The following is a 25,142-nucleotide window of genomic DNA, read 5'->3' on the forward strand; positions in this document are numbered from 1 at the left end:
GTAACTAAGTCTTTTTCCTTCCAATCCCATCCTTGGATAGGTTATCCTTACTTCTACAAGATACTCAAATATCAATTCACTGTGGTCACTCATTCCTATGGGGGGCTTCATATTTGACTTCCCTTATTTCTGAGCCATTTAAGGTGAAAATCAGGTCGAGTGTAGCTGGTTCGTCATTTCCTCTCATTCTTGTGGGCCCCTTGACATGTTGGCTCAGAAAGTTCCTTGTACTCACTTACAATAGTTTAGATCTCCATGTGTCTTCACCTCCATGTGGGTCCCCATTCTCCCAGTCTATCTTTCCATGGTTGAAATCTCCCATGATTAAGAGTCTGGATCCATTCCTGCAAGCAACTGAAGCTGCTTTCTCTATTATGTTATTGGTAGCCATGTTGCTTCTGTCGAACTCTTGTCTGGGTCTTCTGTCATTTAATGGAGGGTTGTAAATGACTGCCACAATTATCTTAGGTCCGCCCATTGTCATAGTTCCTGTTATGTATTCTCTGAATCCGTCGCAGCCCGGAATTTATATCTCTTCAAAGCTCCAGTCCTTTCTTATCAGCAGAGCCACTATTTCTCCTCTCCCGTCTCTCTCTCTTTCCTTACTTTATAAAAGTCCTATGGAAACACAGCATTTGTTATGACTCCTGACAATTTTGTTTCTATGAGTCCTATTACATCTGGGTTTTCTTCCTGAGCCCTTTCTGCCAGTTCACTTGCTTTGTTGGTAATCCCATTGACGTTTGAGTACATTACCTTGAAGCTCACTTTCCTATGTCCATTTTCACCCACCCTCTCCACTAGTGCAGGAAGCTGTTCTATGGGCACTGCTGCTTGGGTAGGATCATCCTCCTTTTGGGTAGTTACCAGGGGTTCTGAGGGAGGTGGGGGTGGGGGGGAAGGAGGGGCAGGGGGAGGATGGCTTAGAACTGGGGTGAGGGATGGAGGACTTAGCTCGTGTCTGGGCCGGCTTGGGGCAGGAAGAAGACCAGGGGCTGGGAGGGAAGGGGGTACTCGGAGTAGGGAGGGAGGATGGAATGTACTCACCTACTTGTACTCACCTAGTTGTGCGTGTGGGGGTTGAGCTCTGGCTCTTTGATCCTGCCTCTCAACAGTCAATCAACAGGTGTACAGGTTCCTGAGCCTATTGGGCTCTATCACATCTACACTTGAAATTGTGTATGGAGTCAGCCTCCACCACATCCCTTCCTAATGCATTCCATTTGTCAACCACTCTGACACTAAAAAAGTTCTTTCTAATATCTCTGTGGCTCATTTGGGCACTCAGTTTCCACCTGTGTCCCCTTGTGCGTGTGTCCCTTGTGTTAAACTGCCTGTCTTTATCTACCCTATCAATTCCCTTGAGAATCTTGAATGTGGTGATCATGTAACCCCTAACTCTTCTGTCTTCCAGCGAAGTGAAGTTTAATTCCTGTAGTCTCTCCTCGTAGCTCATACCTCTCAGCTCGGGTACTAGTCTGGTGGCAAACCTTTGAACCTTTTCCAGTTTAATCTTATCCTTGACTAGATATGGACTCCATGCTGGGGCTGCATACTCCAGGATTGGCCTGACATATGTGGTATACAAAGTTCTGAATGATTCTTTACACAAGTTTCTGAATGCCGTTCGTATGTTAGCCAGCCTGGCATATGCCGCTGATGTTATCCTCTTGATATGGGATGCAGGAGACAGGTCTGGCGTAATGTCAACCCCCAAGTCTTTTTCTTTCTCTGACTCCTGAAGAATTTCCTCTCCCAGATGATATCTTGTATCTGGCCTCGTGCTCCCTACACCTATCTTCATTACATTACATTTGGTTTGGTTAAACTCTAACAACCATTTGTTCGACCATTCCTTCAGTTTGTCTAGGTCTTCTTGAAGCCTCAAACAGTCCTCTTCTGTCTTAATCCTTCTCATAATTTTGGCATTGTCTGCAAACATTGAGAGAAACAAGTCTATACCCTCCAGGAGATCATTTACGTATATCAGAAACAAGATAGGACCTAGTACAGAGCCCTGTGGGACTCCACTGGTGACTTCACGCCAATCAGAGGTCTCACCCCTCACCGTAAATCTCTGCTTCCTATTGCTTAGGTACTCCCTTATCCACTGGAGCGCCTTACCAGCTACACCTGCCTGTCTCTCCAGCTTATGTACCAGCCTCTTATGCGGTACTGTGTCAAAAGCTTTCCGACAATCCAAGAAAATGAAGTCCACCCAGCCCTCTCTTTCTTGCTTAATCCTTGTCACCTGGTTGTAGAATTCTATTAAGCCAGCCAGGCAAGATTTACCCTCCCTGAACCCATGTTGGCGATTTGTCATGAAGTCCATTCTCTCAGGATGTGCTACCAGGTTTTTTCTCACGATCTTCTCCATCACCTTGCGTGGTATAGAAGTCAAGGACACTGACCTGTAGTTCAGTGCCTCTTGTCTGTCGCCCTTTTTGTATATTGGGACCACATTCGCCGTCATTCATATTTCTGGTAAGTCTCCCATCTCCAGTGACCTACTATACACTATGGAGAGTGGCAAGCAAAGTGCCTCTGCACACTCTTTCAGAACCCATGGCGAGATCCCGTCTGGACCAACAGATTTTCTAACATCCAGATCCAGCAGGTGTCTCTTGACCTCCTCTCTCGTAATTTCGAACTCTTCCAAGGCCGCCTGGTTTACTTCCCTTTCTCCTAGGACAGTGACCTCACCTTGTTCTGTTGTGAAGACCTCCTGGAACCTCTTGTTGAGTTCATCACACACCTCTTTGTCATTCTCTGTATACCTGTCCTCGTCTGTTCTAAGTTTCACTACCTGCTCTTTCACTGTTTTTTCCTTCTGATGTGACTATGGAGTAGCTTTAGTTCGGTCTTGGCTTTGTTTGCTATATCATTTTCATAACTTTTCTCTGATTCTCTTCTCACCCTGACATACTCATTCCTGGTTCTCTGGTATCTATCTCTGCTTTCTGGTGTTCTGTTATTCCGGAAGTTCCTCCACGCCTTTTTGTTCAGTTTCTTGCTTCCATACATGCCCTATTATACCATGGATTTTTCTTTTGCTTCTCGGATTTTTCCTTTTGGGCCGGGATGTATCTACTCACTGCCTCCTGACACTTTTGGGTGACATTGTCCATCATATCTTGTACAGACTTAGCTCTGAGGTCTGTGTCCCAAGGTATTTCGCTTAGGAAGCTCTCATCTCCTCATAATTTCCCTTTCGGTATGCCAGCCTTTCGTTTCCTAATTCTTTTTCGGGGGGGGGGGGGGATAATTCCTAGCTATACCAGGTACTCAAAGTTCAATGCACTGTGATCACTCAATCCCAAGGGTGTTTCCATCTTGACTTCCCTTACATCCCACTCATTTAGGGTAAATATCAGATCAAGCATTTTTGGTTCAACTTCTTCTCTCATTCTTGTTGGTTCCTTGATGTGCTGGCTTAGAAAGTTTCTTGTTGCCACGTCCAGCAGCTTAGCTCTCCATATTTCTGGTCCTCCATGCGGGCCTCTGTTCTCCCAATCTATCTTCCCATGGTTGAAGTCTCCCATAATTAGTAGTACAGATCCATTCCTGCTAGCAACAGGTATGTGTGTGTGTACTCACCTAGTTGTACTCACCTAGTTGTGTTTGCGGGGGTTAAGCTCTGGCTCTTTTTGTAATCTTGTAATCTTAAGTGCTAATCCCTTTAATCACTGGAGGGATGACCTTCCCTCTGCTAAGTCAGGTGGAGTACTGTCTAACTTCAACTTTCCAAACTACTCAGTCCCCATGTCTATGAGAATCTATACTGAATAATTCCCTACAACAAATCTAGTTTGTTACAAACCCCCCCCCCCCCACATAAGTAAATTAGTAAACCTTATTTTTTACATAACATGAAAAAAATGAGGTTTAGTATCCAAACCTTTAATTAATATAAACAATCAATAAACCAATGCCTCAAACAAAAGCTACCCAATCTAATAAAATGACAATCATCAGATTGTGCAGCAAACATCACAAAATAAACATTACCAGTTCATCAAACTCCCGGCTGTCAACTGACAGCACTCATCCAACATCCGGAAACATACATCCTACACTTAACTGACATAGCTAAGTAAAATTATCCCTAATCTGTCAGCAAAAGCTAGCTATTAAAAGTCATTGGGTCTTCATTAGCCAACCTCGTGTGTCCCCTAGAGCCGGACACACACAATTGAAGACAAAAAAAATATAAAAATATAACTACAGACTGAACTTTCAGTCATCCGGGTGTAACACGGGGGGAGGGGGGAGGGGGAGGGGGGAGGGGGAGGGGGGAGGGGGAGGGGGGGTTCTTGTGTTCTCTTCTCCCCCTTTCTCTCTCTGCCCGTATTTTAACTCTGTTCTCTCTACCAAGGGACCCCAAAACTTTCACTTGAGCCGACCCCATGCCACGTGGTCTTAAGACGATTGACCGACTTAAGATTCTACAACCCGTATGACGTGACATAGGCTTCTAGCAAAACCCTAGAGTCGCCTTTTGCTGCCACCACCAGACCAACAACACTGAGCAATGATCGAGGCCTGGATCGATGATGCTAATCAATAACTTTGGGGCTTGATCCCCACTTGTAACATATAACCTGGGATCTTAAGTGTGGAATTAAAAATCAACGGGAATGATAATTCTGATTCGGTGTTAGAATCGGCGTCCAATTCAACTCGGTCTCGTGGGGACCACATGAAAAGGACATGAGAATGGAAACAATGAAATGGAAAATAATAAAAATGCAAATTACTAGCTAAATGGTTTATTCAAAACTAAAACAAAATCTAAATAAATGGCACTCCCTGTTAATTAACACTCCCTGACTTTACCTTTGAGGCAATGAGTTGACCTATTCCCTATCTAAAACCTCTGAACAACTTTACCTTGGGCGACCAGCTAGCTGTTGGTGCTGTCTTGGGGCCGATGATGGAGGCCATCTGCCCGAATCGCTCCTCTTCCCACACTGTCCTTCTGCTCGGCTAGTCCTACCCAGACCAGAGCAGTGTATTGTTGCGCCTAGTATCTAAGTTACTTGCAAGGCTTAAGTTTAACAATTAACCTCTGTTGCACTGAATGATCCAGATTGGTTGAATTATTTTAACTGAAGTTAAATTACAGAAACATCTTGAGGAAGAGCTATTCCCGATCACAAAATGGCTATTTGACCTTTGAGAAATAGTGGACATGGAAACCTCTGACGACCTGTGACCGCTGAGGTCACTCAAATCCTTCCGCGCCGAGGTCTAGTCACGGCTAGTGACGTCACTGATGGGGACTTAAACTCATTCTTCTAATAATTAGAATACTCTTGGTATTGTACCCAGTAATATTATACAATACAATTTTAATACAAAATGAATGAAGGCTAATTTCTCTAAATAAGTGAATACTATAGAATGATTCATTGTACGAAACTTGTGAACAAAGGCGCCAGTTATTTTCACCGTCAATCCCCCCAGATAAACATTCTGGACAATTCTTACAACAAACCTAGTTTGTTACAACCCCCCCCCCCCCCACACACACACAAGCAACTTAGTAAACCTTGTTAATTTGCTAAAAATAACGAGGTTTAATATCCAAACCCACAATAAACTCAACTCATGCCACAAACAAAAGCTAACCTAACTAAGAAAATTTGACAATCATTAGAGTGTCCAACAACATCATAATAAAAATGTTCAAGTTCATAAATGTCTCGGCTGTCAACTGACAGCAATCCTCCAACATCAGGAAACATACATCCTACACTTACTGACATAGCTAAATAACATGTCCCTACTCCTAACAGCAAAGACTAGCTATTAAAATCTCTTGGCTCTTCACTAGCCAAGTTCATACGTCCTCCAGAGCCGCCCACACCGTGCTCCGCCATAAAACATAAAGTTATATCTTCAGACTGAACTTTCAGTCATCCGGGAACGTACTACTGAACTCTATCAAGTTCACATCCGTGTACTAACCACTCCCCATTCAATGTCAACCTGAACATGCTAAGGAACACACCTAATGTTTATTACATGTATCGAAATTATATACAAAAATTCCTATAACTATGTCACAGGTATCAGCTGACTGTACAGCCAAGTGTTCGCACTCACTAAAAGAGTGTCAATGTTTATATTGGTCCGCCTCTCCTGTGTTCAAACATTCTGAAAAACACACAACATAATTTTCCATAACCGTTTGTTCAGGGCTTAAACAATTACACAGGGGCTTCGATTTTAATCACTGACCAATTTATAGAGTGAAATTTTCATATTATACCAGAATAATATTTTAAATCTGTTTGTCAACATTTATAAAGTATTCTGGCTCTAAATCTGTTTTTCAACATTTAAACAAAAGTGTCCAGATAGTCTTTACAGAGATGTTCAGAGCCAACTTTGTTTTTTGTACCAATTGTTCATATTGAGTAATCGAGAAAAAGAAATCGATGCTGTTGGATGTTGAATGTAGTCGCTGACGATGACGGTGTCGATCTTGGTTGTCCCATGTGTAGACATCAATACCTGGTCCTCTTGTACTACCATCCGGTAATCTTGAATGACGACAGAGTGTAGTAGAGCGGAGTGCCAAGTGACAGCTGTAGAATACTGTTACTTCGGCCATTGCTCTTGCTCCCGACAGTCCACACGCCTTCATATCAATCACAGTTCACACGGCAGTCTTGATGTTAAACTTGACGGTGCAGATGACCACAGCAGAGCAGGACTGGATGTACCAACGGTGTCCCGTAACAGGAGTGATGTCAGAAGGTCATAGAGGCGGGTTGCTTGTTGGCAGAACAGGTGAATCTCGTCTTCCATCATTGCTCACGACATCTCAGGCATTTCTTAATGTCATCAGGTTACTAGGCCGTGAACACCAACTGTGTATACCCTCGTACCGCCGACTTTAGGCCAAAGTAGACAATTTTGTGACCTTCTATTGGCGAGTCCCGGTACTCTGTAGGGAAACCGTACCTTCCACCTGTGACCGCCTTAGTTCCGTGTTCCTGTTGCTTCAGATGACGTAATCATTAATCTTCCGGCGAAATTCTTGAGTACTGCTACTTGCTTTCCATTTCTTGACCTCTCCTCCAACACTGCTAAAATGGCTGCAGTCTTGACGACGCAGCAGGTGGGTAGTGGTGATCTCGAGACAGCTACCCCGGCGTTGTATGGCACCTCCGGTGACTGCTATAATGTGGACAGCTCGCTGGCCCTGACAACCTCGTTAGTGACGTGAGGCGTCGGCCGGGTGACTCTTGGATAGTCACTCATCCCCAAAGTAACTGAAGTAAGGGTCACTGGGTCTGGTGGGGGGAGGGCTTTGTGTAACGTACCTCCCCCCTCGGTCTTTACAGACAAGGGTTCACGTGTGGCTGGAACAACTGGGTCAGTGTACCAATCAGACCTGGGAACAGACAGACACAACACAGTGGAACCATAGATATACTCTGGGTTTGGTGGAGGTGGAACCCCAGAGCACGGTAGAAGTTGCTACCTGAGGCAAGTATAGAGATAGTTCACCTCATTTCCTTTACAGGAAAATCTAATGAATACTAAATTATACTAACCAAGGAAGTTACTTTACTGTATAGCGCGAGATCTCGTCACCATAGGGTGGCGAGACTGCACCTGACTACTGATGAGCGATGACAGAGGGTCATCCTCATCCCCTGACTCGTCGGTGAAGCCATGAGTCAGCACTGCTGAGTCAGGTACTAGGCCCGCTGAAGGCAGTTCTAATTCCTCTCTAGCATGATAATGTTTCAATTTATTTACATGAATTGTCCTTTCCACCTGGTCCTTGAACACTCCTTTTATAACAAGATTAACCGGCCCCGCCCTTTTAATTACTCTATATGGCCCTCGCCACCTCGGAGCTAGTTTCCTACTCTGAGTGGCGGGCGCAGCCTCATTCACTCTCCATACGAGGCTTCCTTCCTTCAACTCAAGAGGGCGCACTTTCTTGTCATAAAAGTGAGCATACCGATTCCGTGCCTTCTTGGACGCTTCAGCTGCAATATTCCATGCGTTTCTCATTTTTCCAAGGACCTCTGAAGAATAGTCCTCCCCGTATGCAACATTATGTCTGTTAAGCAGACCTGAGGGGAAATTGCATGAATTACCAGTAAACAAATGAAGGGGTTGGGTGTTAATCGATTGGTGGATGGCAGTATTCAAGGCTAATTGAACATAGGGTAGGTGTTCATCCCAAGAGTTTGCGTCATGTTCAGCAAGGATTGCAAGCATATCCTTGACTGAACGATTAGTCTGTTCCATCATTCCGTTTGCTTGTGGGTGGTAGGCTGTGTAAAAGCCGAAGTTGTCTCTAAAATCTTACAAACTTCCCTAAATATATTCCCATTGAATTCTTGACCCCGGTCAGAGACTAAAACTTTAGGAGGTCCGAATTTCCTGAATGACTGTGATGTAAATCAATCAAATCGGCCCCCACACGGTCTAGAGGTTCACGAATTTCAGGAAATTCCTGAAGTGGGGCTTGTACCTTAAGGATGCCTTTCCTCCTCTGGCAACGATTGCAAGACTTCACGAAATTGATTACTTCAGAAAGTAATCCTGGGAAATAAAATAAAGACTTTGCTTTTAAGTGGGTTTTAAAGACCCCCGGATGCCCTGCAATTTTAGAAGCATGCGCAAGCTTTAACGCTGATGACCGCAACGCGTCCGGAATAACTAGTTGAAATACTGCCCTATCATTCTGGCTATTCACATAATACAGGACGCCCTGTTTCATTTCAAAATCATGAATAGGTAAATTCTTTTCCTTTTTCGGGTATTTTCCTCCCTCTAAATACTCAATAATTTCTTTCCATCTAGGCTCGCTCATCTGGAATTCTCTCATTTTATCTGATGGGATGGTTTCAATATTTTCATTAACTTGAACTACCGCTATGTTTCTACTTAGCGTATCTGGCACAACATGTGCTGGACCAGGTTTGTACAAAATCTGGAATGAGTGGGCCGAAAGCGTGACATTCGTGGGCATTTTGTTCGTTTTTTAAATATGTGTGTCAACGCTCAATGGTCTGTGTAGATTACAAAGTGACGCTGAAATAGGTAAGACACGAAATACCTAACTGATTCTACTACTGCCAGTACCTCCCGGTCCGTGGCTGAATACCGAACTTCAGGTCCCTTGACCTTTCTACTGAAATAGGCTACTGGATGGGGGAAATTATCTACATCTCGCTGAATTAAGCACCCGCCAATAGCTATACCGCTGGTGTCAGTGTGTACCTCCCACTCTTTATCGAAATCAGGAATGGCCAGTACCGGTGTCGTGATTAGTTGGCTCCTCAGTTTCCGATAGGCTTCGTCATGTTCAGATTTCCAAACAAACTTCGCATTCTTCTTTGTCAGATCAGTCAGGGGTGCTGAAATGCCAGCGAAACCTTCAATGTGACGTCGAAAATATCCGGCCGCCCCAAAAAACCTACGCACGTCCTTTGCTGTCCTTGGAATAGGCATGTCAGCAATGGCGCGGCAAGAGTCTGGATCAGGTCGAATACCGTCTGGGCACACCTGGAACCCCAGAAATTTGAATTTTTTGGCCGCCAGGGTGCATTTCTGAACGTTAAGCTTGAAACCTGCCCGATCTAACAAAGTCACAGCCTCAGTTAAGTCTTGTAGGTGTTCCTCAAACGTCCTGGAATATATCTCCACATCATCCAGGTACGCTAATGAATGCCTTCCCAAGACCGGGTTTAATATGAAATTGATGGCCCTCTGAAACGACGATGGCGCTGTCTTTAAACCGAACGGCATCCTACGGAATTGATAAGTGTGCCTACCATCCGAAAATGCTGTTTTGTCCCTATCTTATTCCGCCACCGGAATCGCCCAATACGCGGATTTCGCGTCAAGAGTTGAGAAACACTTTGCAACACCAAATTGATGGATTATCTTCTGTATTCGGGGCAACGGATACACATCACCCTTAGTTATTTCGTTTACCTTCCGGTAGTCAACACAGAAGCGATAACTACCATCAGGTTTACGAACTAACACAACAGGAGAGAGCCACGGTGACGTACTAGGCTCTATTACGCCTTGCCTCAACATTTTCTGGCACTCGTCCCTGATGATATTCTTTGCCTGTTCCGGCAACCTCCACTGTCTCGTGTACACAGGCAAATGATCACCAGTTGGAATTGTATGCTCAATCTTATCAAGGAGACCAATCTGGTCATCCTCTGTCGCAAACAATTTAGGGAATTTTTGCAAAACTCCCCTCAGCAACTTCCTATCTGCCTGTGGAACATGTTACAAATCGAGTGCCGGAATTAACTTCTCTACATCTCCGTTACGTGAAACATTTATCTCATACTTTAATTTTGATGGTGTCGTATTGTCAGTCATGTTTAACGCACTACATTGTGCTGTGATGGTTGGCGTCTCAGTTGACTCATGGTGAAAGATTTCTGTGTCATCCACCATAGTTCCCTGAGATACCCTATCACCTGCCCTGAAGCGAAAAGTCTTATGTGAAAGATTGACAACTGGAATGAGTGTCCCTTTATCAAGCACTATAATTAAATGATGGGGAATTAATAAACTATCACATCTCCCAGCCATCTGAAGGGTGGTACCTGGTTGGATGTGACGTCCCACGGCTACTGTAATAAATTTAACAGAATGTGGTGGGCAACTTTGCTTGGTCAATGCATGCAATGCACATGACTTCTTAACGGTGTCTGGAAGAGACTTAAAAATCAATTTTGGATAGTGCGCAATATATTTTTGCTTCCTCTTAATTGAAGCTACAACTGGGGGATGGTCGATCATCTCCACTGGGTAGGAAGTCTGTCCCAACTGCAACTTGCAGTTCCTAGCCCCTTTTTGAGCAGACAAGGAATAATCAAACTGAGACAGAAAATCAGTCCCCATTAAGATGTGACCAGGAAAATCAAGGTTCTCTACGATCGTACATGTGTAAGGTTGCAATTCCCCATCAGTTTCAAAGTTAATGGTACCTTGACCCACGGTATCAATCTTTTCCTCACTGACTGCTGTTAATGTCTTTGCACTATGCTCAAGACGTGCATATTTAAATTCGCTGAAGGCTGACTTTTTAATTAGAGTTGCCTGGCTACCAGTGTCAACAAAAACTGTCAATCTCACACCTTCCAATTTCACTTCAGAGGTAGGCCTACCATCACTAGAGGCCTCCTTTCATTCCTTTGTTCGAACATTCGGACAATTCCTTCGTAAGTGTCCGCGTTTCCCACATGAGTAACACGCCCGCGGTTCCTTGCTGGCACCCCGTGCAGGGTGGCCCGAACATGCAGCTGTGGTCTGCTTCCTGCCTGACGAACCCGCCCCACAGTCATTCGTCGTCCCCCCCCCCCCTCTCGTCTTCACGCACCGCCTCAACATGTGGGGACGACTGAGCCCCAGTCCTCTCTGTTCTCATCCTATGTCTAAAACTGTGGCGGCATGTTGGACGAGTTCCTTAAAACTCAATAACGCTCCCTCCGTAGATATAAACGGCCCCAAGGTAGGAGGTAACGCTCTACAGAACAACTGCTTAGCTAATCGCTCTGCCTGACTCTCATTGTACCCCAGCTCCTGGGTAAGGTCGTCAACCCTACTCATTATCAGCGTCCCGAAAGCTTTGATGGTGCTGCAGGCATCCCTCTTAAGTGACTGAAGGTAAACCTGAGCTTCATCTGCCAACACTTTCTCCTTAAATCTGTCCCTAATCGCCTGGACAAACTGAGGCCATGTCGTCAGGTGCCGAAACTCTTTCAACCTCGCCAGTGGGCCGGCTACGTCCACGCAACCCCCCCCCCCCCCCCCCCCCCATGGCGAGAGTAATTTTCAGACCATCATTTGGGACGGCCTCCAGCATCGCACTCATCTTCCACAGTCAGTCCTCCACTCGGCGGTTGCGTTCCACCTTGTTGGACGGCAACTCCGTACCTCTGAGTGTCGGCAGAGTCATCTTAGGAATCAGACTCATAATTCCCATGTGTGTGAAGCGAGGCCACTGGAAGTGGGTGGCCCCTGGGGTTGGTTTAAGGGTTGGGGCGCCTGGGGTTAAAATAAGTATGGGGTGGTCTGGGGGGGTAGGAGTTGGGGTTGGGAAAGGTATTGGGTGGTCTGGGGTTGGGGTAGGGGTTGAGGTTGGGATTGGGTAGCTAGAGGTTGGGGTAGGGCATGAGGTTGGGGTTGGTATAGGAGTTGAGGTTGGGGTTGGGGTTTTGATTGGGTTGCCTGAGGTTGGGGTAGGGCATGAGGTTGGGGTTGGTATAGGAGTTGAGGTTGGGGGTTGGGGTTGAGGTTTTGATTGGGTTGCCTGAGGTTGGGGTATGGTGTGGGTGGCTTGGGGTTGGGGTAGGTATTGGGTGGCCTGAGGTTGGGGTAGGGGTGGAGGTTGGGGTTAGGTGGTCTGGGGTAGGTAATGGTTGGTCTGGGGTTGGGGTTGAAGTGTAGGTTGGTATAGGAGTTGAGGTTGGTATAGGAGTTGAGGTTGGTATAGGAGTTGAGGTTGGGGTTGGGTGTGGGTGGCCTGGGGTTGGGGTAGGTATTGCGTGGTCTGGGGTGGGGTAGGTGTTGGGGGTGAGGTTGGGGTTGGGTGGGTTGGGGTTGAGGTTGGGGTTGGGTGGGTTGGGGTTAGTGTTGAAGTGATGGGTGAGGTATAAGTGGATGTTGTGGTAGTGGTGTTACTTGCGGTAGTTCATGCTGTGGGTCTGGTGCAAGTTCTAATTGAACAAGTCGCTGGTCATGTTCTCTACTTACAGGAGCGGGACGTCCTAGCACGGTAACTGATACCCCCTGTAAAGCACCCTGCATCCCCTGTTGGAATGGCGTCGAAGTTGTCGGTGGGGGAACCCAAGACGACACCCCCCACTCATGGGACGAATCCTCGAATGATTCTCCACTCATATCTACTACCTTGTCATTACTGAAACGTGAAGATACCCTCCTCTGCCCAGTCATACTCGGAACACGTGGCACCGTCGCCTCAGCCCCACTGACTCCACCTGTAACGCCAGCTAGGCTACCTGAGCGGTCCACCAGATCCCCAGTAGTATCGGAAGGGGTGCCATCGTCTAGGCGTACACCCCGCCCCCCCTGGCCCCTACTGACTGGTCACTGTCTGGGTTAAACATTCCTTGTAATTCCCGGTGCGCCATGCCTCTCATAACTACCATTTAACTCACACTCGACCCGGATTCTCACTACAACCGAGATCTATACAAATAACACACAAAATTTACAGCCCTCTTTTCAAAAGAAAAAAATCTATCTAAATTCCAAAAATAGGAATACAACGATCGTTCGAGAGAATCGCTTAAGTGAAACTAATGAATGAAGGCGCCTGCCCCGCACTCGTGTCAGATCGTGAAATAATCTGCGGTTCTATTACAGACAACAGAGTCGTGTACTTTCAAAAAAAAAAAAAAAATAAGGAGCGTTATTTTTATAAAAACAATTACAAAAATAAAGTACTTATCGCGCTGGTCTCGTGATGGACTAATAAAGATAATTTACCATGCTCGTCCACTAGATATACTTGAAGTGAACAGCGTGGCCACTGATCATTGAAGGAGCTGGTTCAGCCGCGCTAAAAACACAAGTCCTGTGCTATTTCGCGTAAACGTTTATAAATCAAATTTGTATAACTGACGGAAAAATAACAAGCTTTACGTTAATAACCCGCTCTAGCGAATAATACAGACACCCAGGACATGCATCTGTCTAATTAAATGGAATTTTCACCAATAACTGCCTTTTATTCACAACTGGACTCTGAAAAATTCACAACAAGCTTGTCTCGAAAAAATAATTTAATCAGGGAAAAATCTAATTATCAGTGCCTGATGCTTAAGATCAGAATTACGTCCCTCGCGCGCACTAAAGAGTAATACTCGCCCTGGAACACACACAAGACATGAAAATTCGAATTTTCACCAATAAGTCAGATTCTAGCCCAAGCTGGACTTAGAAATTTTCTACCTAAATTTCCAACAAAATTTTCTAAAAAATGTAGATTCTACCGTCCTAATGGTAAATCTAGAAAAACATTACTCGCATCGACTAGGAAATCCTAATGACACCCGGATCGTACCCGTGATCTGCGAATATTAATTAATTACAGTTAACAGAATTTTCCGACGTGGACTTAGACGAAATTCTACTCCAAAATACACTTAGAAATTTTCCACCAAATCGGTCAAACATTTACAATAAAAATCACTATCACTTAGCAACATAAAACTCACTGTACCGATAGTGACCGACAGGAAGTATTAAGTCCAGAGGATTAACTACGCTCTAGAAAACACGCCTCTGACTTAGACTAATTTCAATTGGGAAAGAAATAATAATTTTACGAACTTTGCCTTATTTTCAGGGAAGAACACTTAACACTTATAACACAGGGTAACTGAATTTAGGGAAAATCTTTAACATCTAGAAAACACAAATATGGGGGAAATACGTTATTTAAATTTAACTACACTTAATTAAAGATTCACTCAACTTAATCTTAATCCTAATCGACTTACCTAATCTTAATCCTATCAGCCCCTCACGACCCCAAAATTCGCCAACCCCACTCAATCGCACTGTTGTGGGGGGAACCGCTAATCCTGGTTCGTGGGCCCATGGCTGGCCTCCCTAACACCTACACACGTGTCTGAATGACTAGGCGCATGAGCTTTCATCAATTTCTAACAAAATTGGTGAAACCACCGCTGTGCACCATTGTAATACGGGGAGGGGGGATATCGGCTCTACCTCCGTCCTTACCCGCCCGTATTCTATTTACTTCAACGTAATTCCAAGGGACCCCAGAGTTAACTTTGCCGAATCTCGCGCCACGTGGTCTTACCCACTCGATCGGCATAGATTCTACAGTCCCCGCGACGCCGTACTAGACTTCTAGCAAACTCAAGGATCTCCTGCTGCCACCACCAGACCATTAACCCGAAGCGTTAATTAATCGGAGTCTGGACCGATTAATCAATCATTATAACCTTGGGGCTTGATCTCCCAAATTACTTGGAAAAGGAGGGATGAATCTACGTTCAGTGTGGGAATTACAGAAAACAAGGGGGTATATATATTATATCTTACTTTCCTAGGCTGGCGACCCAAAATAAACTTTGACTCGTAAAGACCCCGTGACAAGGACATGCAAAGTTATTCATGGAACCAATAAAATACAGAGAACAATCTAATGATTTATTTACGCTTATTCTATAATTAAGTCTCCATTAGCTCTTCTGTCTTCCAGTGACGTGATTTAGTTACCGTAGTCTCAACTTGTAGCATAAGCCCTTCAGCTTGGCTAGTAGTCTGGTGGAATATCTCTGAACCTTCTCCAATTTAGTCTTGTGTTTGACAAGATACAACCTCCATGCCGGAGCTGCATACTTCAGGATTGGTCTGACATATGTGGTATTCAAGGTTCTGAAATATCCCATTCACAAGTTTCAAAAAGCCGTTCGTATGTTGGCCAATCTGGCATATGCCGCTGATGATATCTTCTTAATGTGGGCTTCAGGGGACAGGTGTGGCATGACAGCAACTCCCAGGCCTTTCTCTCTTCCAGATTCTAGAGGGATTTCATCTCCCAAATGGTATCTTGTTTCCGGTCTCCTGCTCTCTTCACTTGTCTTCATTAATTTGTATTTTCTCGAGTTAAACTCTAAAAGCCATTTGACAGACCATTACTTCAGTTTGTCAAGGTTATTTTGAAGCCTCATACTGTCTTCCTGTCATAATGCTTCTCATATTTTTAGCATCATCAGCAAACAATGACAGAAATGATTCTATACCCTTTGGAAGATCATTTAAATACATCAAAAACAGAATAGGTCCGATTACAGAACCCTGTGGTACTCGGCTAGAAATATCATGCTATCCTGAGACCTCACCCTTCATAGTAACTCTGTTTCCTATTGATAAGGTACTCCCTTGTCCTCTGGAGCACCCTACCAGTTACTCCTACCTCTTTCTCCAACTCATGCACCAGCCTCTTATGGAGTACTATGTCTAAGGCTTTTTCAGTCCAAGAAAGCACAGTCTGTCCACCTTTCTCTTTCTTGACTAATTTTTGTCACCTGATCATAAAATTCTATTAGACCTGTGAGACAAAATCTGCCATTCTGAACCCATGTTGGTGGTGAGTCACGAAGTCCCTTCTCTACAGATAGGCTATTTTTTCGTCACGTTCTTCTCCTTCACTTTGCATGATATGCAAGTTAGGGATACTATACTGGTCTGTAGTTCAGTGCCTCTTGCCTCCCACTCTTTTCGTATATTGGGACTACATTAAGTGTCTTCCGTATTTCCGGTAGGTCTCCAGTTTCCAGTGACTTATTATGCACTATGGACAGAGACAAGCAAAGTGCTTCTGCAAACTCTTTTGGATCCATAGAGAGATTCTGTCAAGTCCAACATCCTTTCTCATGTCCAGATTCATCAGCTACCTCCTAACTTTAGTCTCCATGGTGTAGTGGTAAGAAACACGCCTGGCGTTCCGCGAGCGCTATGTCATGGGTTCGTACCCTGGCCGGGGAGGATTTACTGGGCGCAATTCCTTAACTGTAGCCTCTGTTTAACGCAACAGTAAAATGTGTACTTGGATGAAAAAACGATTCTTCGCGGCGGGGATCGTATTCCAGGGACCTGCCCGAAACGTTACGCGTACTAGTGGCTGTAAAAGGATGTAACAACTCTTGTATATATCTCCAAAAAACTTCATCTCAGGCATTTTCGAACCCTTCCAAAGCTGCCTGGTTTGTTACAGCATCTCTTAGTTTGGGGACCTCACCTCGTTCTATTGTCAAAGCCTCCTGGAATCTCTTGTTGATTTCTTCAGACTCCGCTGTTGTTCTTTGATTGCCTGCATTCATTTTCATCACTTGTTCTTTCACTATTGATTTTCTCCTGATGTGACTGTGGAGAAGTTCTGGGTCGGTTTTGACTTTATTTGCAATGTTTACTGGCTCTCTGCTTCACTTCACACAGTGAGGTATTTATTCTTGGCCCTCTGGTATCTTTCCCTGCTCTCTGTTGTTCTGTTATTTCTGTAGTTGCCAACGCCCTTGTATGTGAGTGCCTTGCTTCCTCACATGCCTGATTAAATAGCGGATTCCTCTTTTGCTTATTATTCTATACTTTTTGAATGGCAGAAACATATTAACTCCATCTTTCATTTTTTGTGTGACATAATCCATCGTGTCTTGTACAGACTTTTCTCTAAGTTTTGTTTCTCATCGTATTTTTGTTAGGAACTTTCTCGTCCCCTCATAGCTTCCGTTTCGAATTGTTAGCCCTTATCTTTCCAGTCCTTTTCCTGGGGAAAAATTACCCTTCACTCCATCAAATTCTCAAATGATAGTACACTGTGAACACTTCCAACACTGGCAAACCATGGGGCGTCAAAATTAACATCACTTTCGCCCCACGGTGCCGCACATGTGCGTCACTAAGTTTTGTTTTCTTTCCGCATGGGTGACACTGGCGGGCGTCACTAGAATAAATATTTGTATCAATTCCAATTTCGATCCGATCTACTTCGGGATAGTTTACAAATGTTTGCCATGAAATTTACGTTTTTTCTAATAGATGAAGAGCTTATTTGGGAAAACGGCATGGCAGTGAATCATTGTGGTAAAACAATTGTGTTATTGACACGACTCGTATGATTGACGTAGTTTTTATATTTGTTGCCAGTCGAACGCATCCTTATGTGACGTTTTATACTTATGTTCTTCTACAACATTATATTGCGAACACATTGGTACAAAAATGAAATACGTACATCGAAAAATAATGTCAGGACAGTGAATTGAATATACACTTTTCAATTCGGGTTTCGCCGATATGCCGCCGCGGGTAACGCTTCGGCCACTTCCCACACTCTTGTGGGTGGGTTGCGACATTGATTCTATATTTATATGCATATATCCGTGTAGAGAATTTTATTGCGATTTCAGTGATACCAAAATTAACCCTGTAGGACAAGTGTGGAGTTGACAACCCTGAAGATAGTAGAAACATTTCGTTGCTGTCTGGCGCTCACGGCTGGTGATCGACGTAGTTTTTTATTTGGTGCTGATCTAACTTATGTTTTGGTGACATTTTATACTAATGTTCTTCTAGAACATTCTATTGCGAACACATTGGTATAAAAATTAAATACGTACATCGAAAATTAACGTCAGGACAGTGACAAGACTATACACTTTTATATGTTGCCGCTCGATCGCCCGAAACGGTAATTTCACTTGGGGAAAGTTTTTTTTTTTTTTCATACGCCGTTTAGCGAAAGTGATAATTATTAACTTCCCTTATGTCCGATTTATTTAGGGTGAATATCAGATCGAGTCTAGCTGAAACATTCTCTCGTATCTGTGTGTATGTGTCTGTTTGATTTGGTGTGTTTGTTATATATATTATTTTTAAAAAGCGTCTTCTTATGATTAGCACTCCTTTTGTGTTACAGGAAGCGATGGATGAGAGTTCCCGGGCAGTGAAGCAACCTCCTCAGTACGTTGCTGGCGAGGTGAGTAACGCTTCCACTCCATCATAATATACTTTTTTTTACTTTCTGTTAAGCAGTTTCTGCTCGAACTTGCAATATAAAAAATATTTTCCTAAGACACTCTTAATAATTTGCTCCATTAATGGAGAGCACTGATCATGTGATCAGAGAATGCATATAAAAACTCTGTAAGTTTGCAATAGAGAGACATGAAAAGGATTCTGATCTTTCGTCGGCCGTCAGTGTTACACTGAGAGGGGATCTCTTGGAATCATTATATTTTATATATATAGATTACTTATTGTTGTGGAGTGATGATGACGGTCTTACAGATGTATTTAAATAATTAATACGTATGACAAGGCAAAGTTTGGTGCATCTCAAATGGATACAAATTATAGTTTAGTCCTGACAAAAATGAAAATTGTTGTGCTAAGCATTTTATATTTATGATCAGAAATATGTAGTTTGGTCCCTGAAAGTGTTATAATCTATATTTAAAAGCTTTAATGCGGAGAGCTAATTTCAAATAAACTTAGGTTTTTCATGCACAGAATAAGAGGAGACTTCCTTCACGGAATTTGCATCGCCAGAGATCACAGAAAAGTGGTTCATGGTATAACTTACCTTGAGGTTACCTTGCGTTCGTTCCAAGGAGCAACGTTCCTGCGGCCCAATCTCTCACGAGGCCTCCTAGTTGGTGGTCTGGATAACAAGGCTGTTAGACGCAGCTGTTCACAGCCTGACGTATGAATCACAGCCCGATTTTTCAGGCTTTCATATGAGGAGTTTACAAAGTTTTATTTTTAACACTAATAGTTCATCTAGTTATGCCCTTTATTTTAACATGGAGAACTGAAAAGTCTAGAGCTCTTAATAATGAGATAATTCTCTCCTCCTTTCTCCCGTTCCAATCCTAAATCCTTATCCTGACTCCATCCAAGTGCTATATAGTCGTAATTGCTTGGCGGTTTTCCCTGATAGTTCCCTCCCTACCTCTCAGCATACATATTTCACCTTTTCAACAGGTTTATTTTGTACGCATGTCATGCCTCCCTGTCTCATGTGGTGTTATTTCAATGGGGAAGCAATGCCCGTAATATGTTCCGACTGTAAATTATTATAAATCTCTACTGCCGTTTTCTTATAAATTACTATAAATCCCACTTCCCTAGAAAAGTGGAATTATAGTGGCAGAGGCATATTTTAGTCAATGTGATAGTTGTGGTGATTGTGGTGTATGTTAGTTGATGTGTTAGTGTGATTTGTTGAGAAACAAACTAGTCGTTTTGGTAGATTTTTACAAAAATAGTAGAAACATCAAATAGCATTGATCCCCCCCTCCCCCTGCCTCTCTCCGGCGCAGTCTATATTTGCGGCTGAAGGCGCAGATGCCGCATGAACTGACGCTTTTGTCATTCTTCATTTTCCGTCGATGGATTACAGGAGATGCTGGTGAAGGCCCAGGTGCCGCATGTGGAGAAAGGGGTCTTCGAGTTCTACCTCTGCCCTAAGACAGGCCCCGGGGATGAAGACTGCCTCATGAGGTGATACATCAAGTCTTTCTAGGCATAGTCCCCAACAGTTAGAATATTCACATACAGTTTGATAGAAAGGCAAATGTCATTACAGTCAAGCAGTATTAAATACAACTAGGAATTTATATTATGAATAGTTACAATGTATCTATATTATTACAAAATATCTGAAATATATTTGGTAAATTTTCATAACTTTCATTACAGAGAAGCCAAATTCATTTAGTTTCTAACTGTTGAATAATATTTAATCACGTTAAACAAGTTTAAACATTGTTTGCTTATTGCTTTATGAACTGGTATATGTGAGTTTAAATATTTTATGCAACGGATATTTCTCTAAGATGTCATTTTAAGTATGTTTCTGAGACATGACCTAACTTGACCTTATGACATGACGCGCAGGTGGCCCTTGGAGATATCCGGGGTGGAAGGCCGTCAGTATAAGATGGACAAGAATACCCAGGGAGGAGAGTACAATATACCTCTCATCATACCTGACCACTTCACCTGTGATTCCTGCACTCTTCAGGTGAGTAGTCTATTTTAGCTGTTGTCCTTTATCTGCTTCACTGTCTTCTTCTCTTTCGTTGTCTCTCTTTTCAAAATCACACAAGCTATATATTATTAATGACCAAACCACACGTCAGAAAATGAAGAGACGACGACGTCGCTGCGTTGACTCTTAACCTTTTTCCTTTCAATGGAAAATGCTACTTTCAAACTTTGGGTGTTGCTATGGGTTCCTCTCTCCCATCTCCTTGCCAGTCACTATATGGAACATCTTGAAGCCGTTCTTCCCACTATTAATAATCGACCTTCTCTCTGGCTTCGGTATGTAATGATGTTTTTGCTCTATGGCCTCATGAACCTTGTCATTTCCAACCTCTTTTGAGCTCCTCCCCTGACAATCTGGTTCCTTCTATTATTTTCATAAATGATTGGGAATCAAATTCCCTCTTTCCTTTTTTAGACGTTCATGTTCACAGCTCTGGGTCTAAGTTGTCTTTCTCTGTTTACTCAAGCCTACGCACAGTGATATGTACGTTCACTTATTTTCCCCCTTCTAATGAGAAAAGGAATCTGGTTTATCTCTTCAAGGCCCTAGCATGAGTAACCCGCAGTTTCTTGATTATGAAATTTATTTTATTTTTATTTTTTTTATTTTTATTTATTTTATTTACATGTATCTCTCGCCTTGGATACCTTACATTTTATCAACTGTGGCTATTCTCAAGTTAAACTAAATATTTTCATCCCAAACTTGTTTCGAACACTAGTAACACTGTGTTCTACCTTCACGTCATATCTGAATTCTAAAATGTGACTAATACCTTTCGTGTTCTTGATTTCGACTTTTCGACAAACTAACACACGGAAGTAATCTGGTTCACACTGCTCCTCCTGCTTCTAATGCTACTCTATTTCCTGCTCGTCTTGTCCTCTTCAATACGTGGTGAAACTGGCCGCACACTAAATGAAAGACTTAATGCACACGAAAGAACTGTAGACATAAACACTGCTCTCTTCTGTCATATTAGGGACTCTAATCATGCTATTGATTGGTCTTCTACAATAATCTTTCCTGACTCTACTCTTAACAGACGCCATCTTGTTAACTCGGCTTTGATACACAACACACCCAACATGACCCTTAATCCTAGCGTGTTGCTGTTGACTCTTCCCTGTCACAATACATACTTAAATATTCCAATCTTCTTAACAAACGTGACCTGACTTAAGCCTTGCCTTTTTCACTTATTCTTACCCACTTTTCCTATACTTACCTTCCTTTTATTATCATCCAATTCTTTAGTTTAATCTTACTCATACTTTTTACTTTACACTCATCTATTCTTACCTTTTTCTCTTACCTTCATTTTATTCTTACCTTTTTCTCTTTCCTTCATCTTACTCTTACCTTTTTATTATTCTTACCTTCATCTTATTATTTTCTTCAACTTATTCTTACATTCATCTTATTATTTTCTTCAACTTATTCTTACATTCATCTTATTATTTTCTTCAACTTATTCTTACATTCATCTTATTATTTTCTTCAACTTATTCTTACATTCATCTTATTATTTTCTTCAACTTATTCTTACATTCATCGTATTCTTACATTTTTCTTATTCTTACCTTCATCATTTTCTTACCTTCCTTTTTTTTCATCCAATTCATACCTTTCTTCTTATTCTTCCCTTTTTCTCTTACCTGCTCCTCACCTCTCACTCACTCTCTTACCTTATTTATTTGTTTGATTTGTTTGTCCCTTCGTCTCTTCTGTCACACGACTGGATAATGGTTCAGGACGAACGGAAACGTCATTCTTCATTTTCTGATGTGTAGTGTGGTCATCATATCTTCAGCCACGTTATTGTGATTCATCGTATGTTTTTTTTATTATTCACATCATTTATTATTATGAGTGTTGCCATGAGAAGGATTCGAACCTGCACACTGGGCACTCCTAAGCACACACCTTAAACCACTTAATAACGATATTCTCTAAATCAAAGAAACCTGGTACTTATCTGAATCTAGGGGTCCTGAGGCTTCCACTGAAGCCAAATAGGGGTTTTCCTCATTACCCATATGCACTCTGGCTGTGGTATAGGAGTTCTACCTTCCACACTTCTCTTCCGATACGCAAAAATATCACATTAATGTGATTTGTGATTCGTGGTTTCAATCCCAGGTTTCATTGTTTTTAAGCATGTCGTTGTTAAATGGTTTAAAACATGTGCTTGGGAGTACCCACTGTGCTGGTTCGAATCCTCCTCGTGACTTCTACTGATTGTCTCATTGATGCATCACATTAATGAGATTTCTTTTGTGCATTATGGTTGTTTTTAAACAAATATTACTTTACATATTGTCATTTGCTTGTTACAAGCTTTAAGTCCACTTTTTTTCTGTACAGATATCTGCAACAATGTTAATTTTGCCTAATGCAAATAGGCAAAATGGGGGCATAATGCAAAAGTATACAGTAAATGAAAACTGGTTCGGTTTCATTCAAAATTTTTGACGAGTTGTATATGAAAAGGGGTTTCATCTGGTCCAAGTCTCAGCATCGTAGCGTAAATACGAAGGGAGAAAAAATATATTGAATTATGTGTCGAAAAATTTCCAAAATGGTCAAAAATTAACATCAAACACAAGTATCAACTGAAATCATGTCTATGACTCAGGTATCACAAAAGCATATAATAAAAACAATTATAAATAGTTATATACAACGAAAATAGTTAAAAAAAAAGTATTTTTTTTTGTTTTGTTTTTCATTTTTGTTCTTATTTGTTTATCGAATGATTTCCATGAAACTTATACACCTGACTGCACGTAAGCCTGTCTATAAGGGTGAAAATTTTGCAGGAAATTGGTTGATGTCAACTTGATGTCAATATATATATATATATATATATATATATATATATATATATATATATATATATATATATATATATATATATATATATATATGTATATATATATATATATATATATATATATATATATATATATATATATACATATATATATATATATGACGTACCTAATAGCCAGAACGCACTTCTCAGCCTACTATTCAAGGCCCGATTTGCCTAATAAGCCAAGTTTTCATGAATTAATGTTTTTTCGTCTACCTAACCTACCTAACCTAACCTAACCTAGCTTTTTTTGGCTACCTAACCTAACCTTACCTATAAATAAAGGTTAGGTTAGGTTAGGTAGGGTTGGTTAGGTTCGGTCATATATCTACGTTAATTTTAACTCCAATAAAAAAAAATTGACCTCATACATAGAGAAAAGGGTTGCTTTATCATTTCATAAGAAAAAAATTATAGTAAATATATTAATTCAGGAAAACTTGGCTTATTATGCAAATCGGGCCTTGAATAGTAGGCTGAGAAGTGAGTTCTGGCTACTAGGTACGACATATATATATATATATATATATATATATATATATATATATATATATATATATATATATATATATATATATATATATATACACAACTTTAGAACACTTTCCCACCAGGAGACTCAAACCCTAGCCAGCACAGAAGCCTTCCAGCAACTGGCATAACAGGTACGCCTTTAACCCACTGCACCACCGCTCAGACCCTTAAAAGAGATGGTAATTTTGGAGTATTTATACACACCAAAGACCACCATCTCCCAAGAGCACTAGAGCAAGTGAGGGGTCATTTTTACGTTTTTCATCAAGTCCCTGTTAATATGGGAGAACACTGTGTCTATGCTTGATGCACAACTCTCCTAAACACGAGAGAGTTTACACTTGCTCTAGTGCTCTTGGGAGATGGTGGTCTTTGGTGTGTATAAATACTCTGAAATTACCATCTCTTTTAAGGGTCTGAGCGGTGGTGCAGTGGGTTTAAGGTGTACCTGTTATGCCAGTTGCTGGAAGGCTTCTGTGCTGGCTAGGGTTCGAGTCTCCTGGTGGGAAAGTGTTCTAAAGTTGTATAATTTCACTCTCGTGTTTAGGAGAGTTGTGCATCAAGCATAGACAGTGTTCTCCCATATTAACAGGGACTTGATGAAAAACGTAAAAATGACACCTCACTTGCTCTAGTGCTCTTGGGAGATGGTGGTCTTTGGTGTGTATAAATACTCCGAAATTACCATCTCTTTTAAGGGTCTGAGCGGTGGTGCAGTGGGTTTAAGGCGTACCTGTTATGCTAGTTGCTGGAAGGCTTCTGTGCTGGCTAGGGTTCGAGTCTCCTGGTGAGAAAGTGTTCTAAAGTTGTAAAACTTCACTCTCGTGTTTAGGAGAGTTGTGCATCAAGCATAGACACAGTGTTCTCCCATATTAACAGGGACTTGATGAAAAACGTAAAAATGACCCCTAACTTGCTCTAGTGCTCTTGGGAGATGGTGGTCTTTGGTATGTATAAATACTCCGAAATTACCATCTCTTTTAAGGGTCTGAGTGGTGGTGCAGTGGGTTAAAGGCATACCTGTTATGCCAGTTGCTGGAAGGCTTCTGTGCTGGCTAGGGTTCGAGTCTCCTGGTGGGAAAGTGTTCTAAAGTTGTATAACTTCACTCTCGT

General features: G+C 42.3%; 1 protein-coding gene across 3 annotated transcripts in view; it reads left to right on the forward strand.

The window, feature by feature from the left end:
- Window positions 1-25,142, forward strand: part of LOC123767299 (uncharacterized) — a 78,529-nt gene that overhangs the window by 39,253 nt on the left and 14,134 nt on the right. For all 3 annotated transcript variants that reach the window (XM_045756863.2, XM_069312907.1, XM_069312908.1), the window contains exons 3-5: window positions 18,482-18,541; window positions 19,967-20,067; window positions 20,464-20,590. In XM_045756863.2, the coding sequence (XP_045612819.1) occupies window positions 18,482-18,541; window positions 19,967-20,067; window positions 20,464-20,590 (288 nt within the window). The remainder of the gene's footprint in view (window positions 1-18,481; window positions 18,542-19,966; window positions 20,068-20,463; window positions 20,591-25,142) is intronic.

This window comes from Procambarus clarkii, chromosome 74 (genome assembly GCF_040958095.1).
Source record: "Procambarus clarkii isolate CNS0578487 chromosome 74, FALCON_Pclarkii_2.0, whole genome shotgun sequence".
Classification (NCBI taxonomy): domain Eukaryota; kingdom Metazoa; phylum Arthropoda; class Malacostraca; order Decapoda; family Cambaridae; genus Procambarus; species Procambarus clarkii.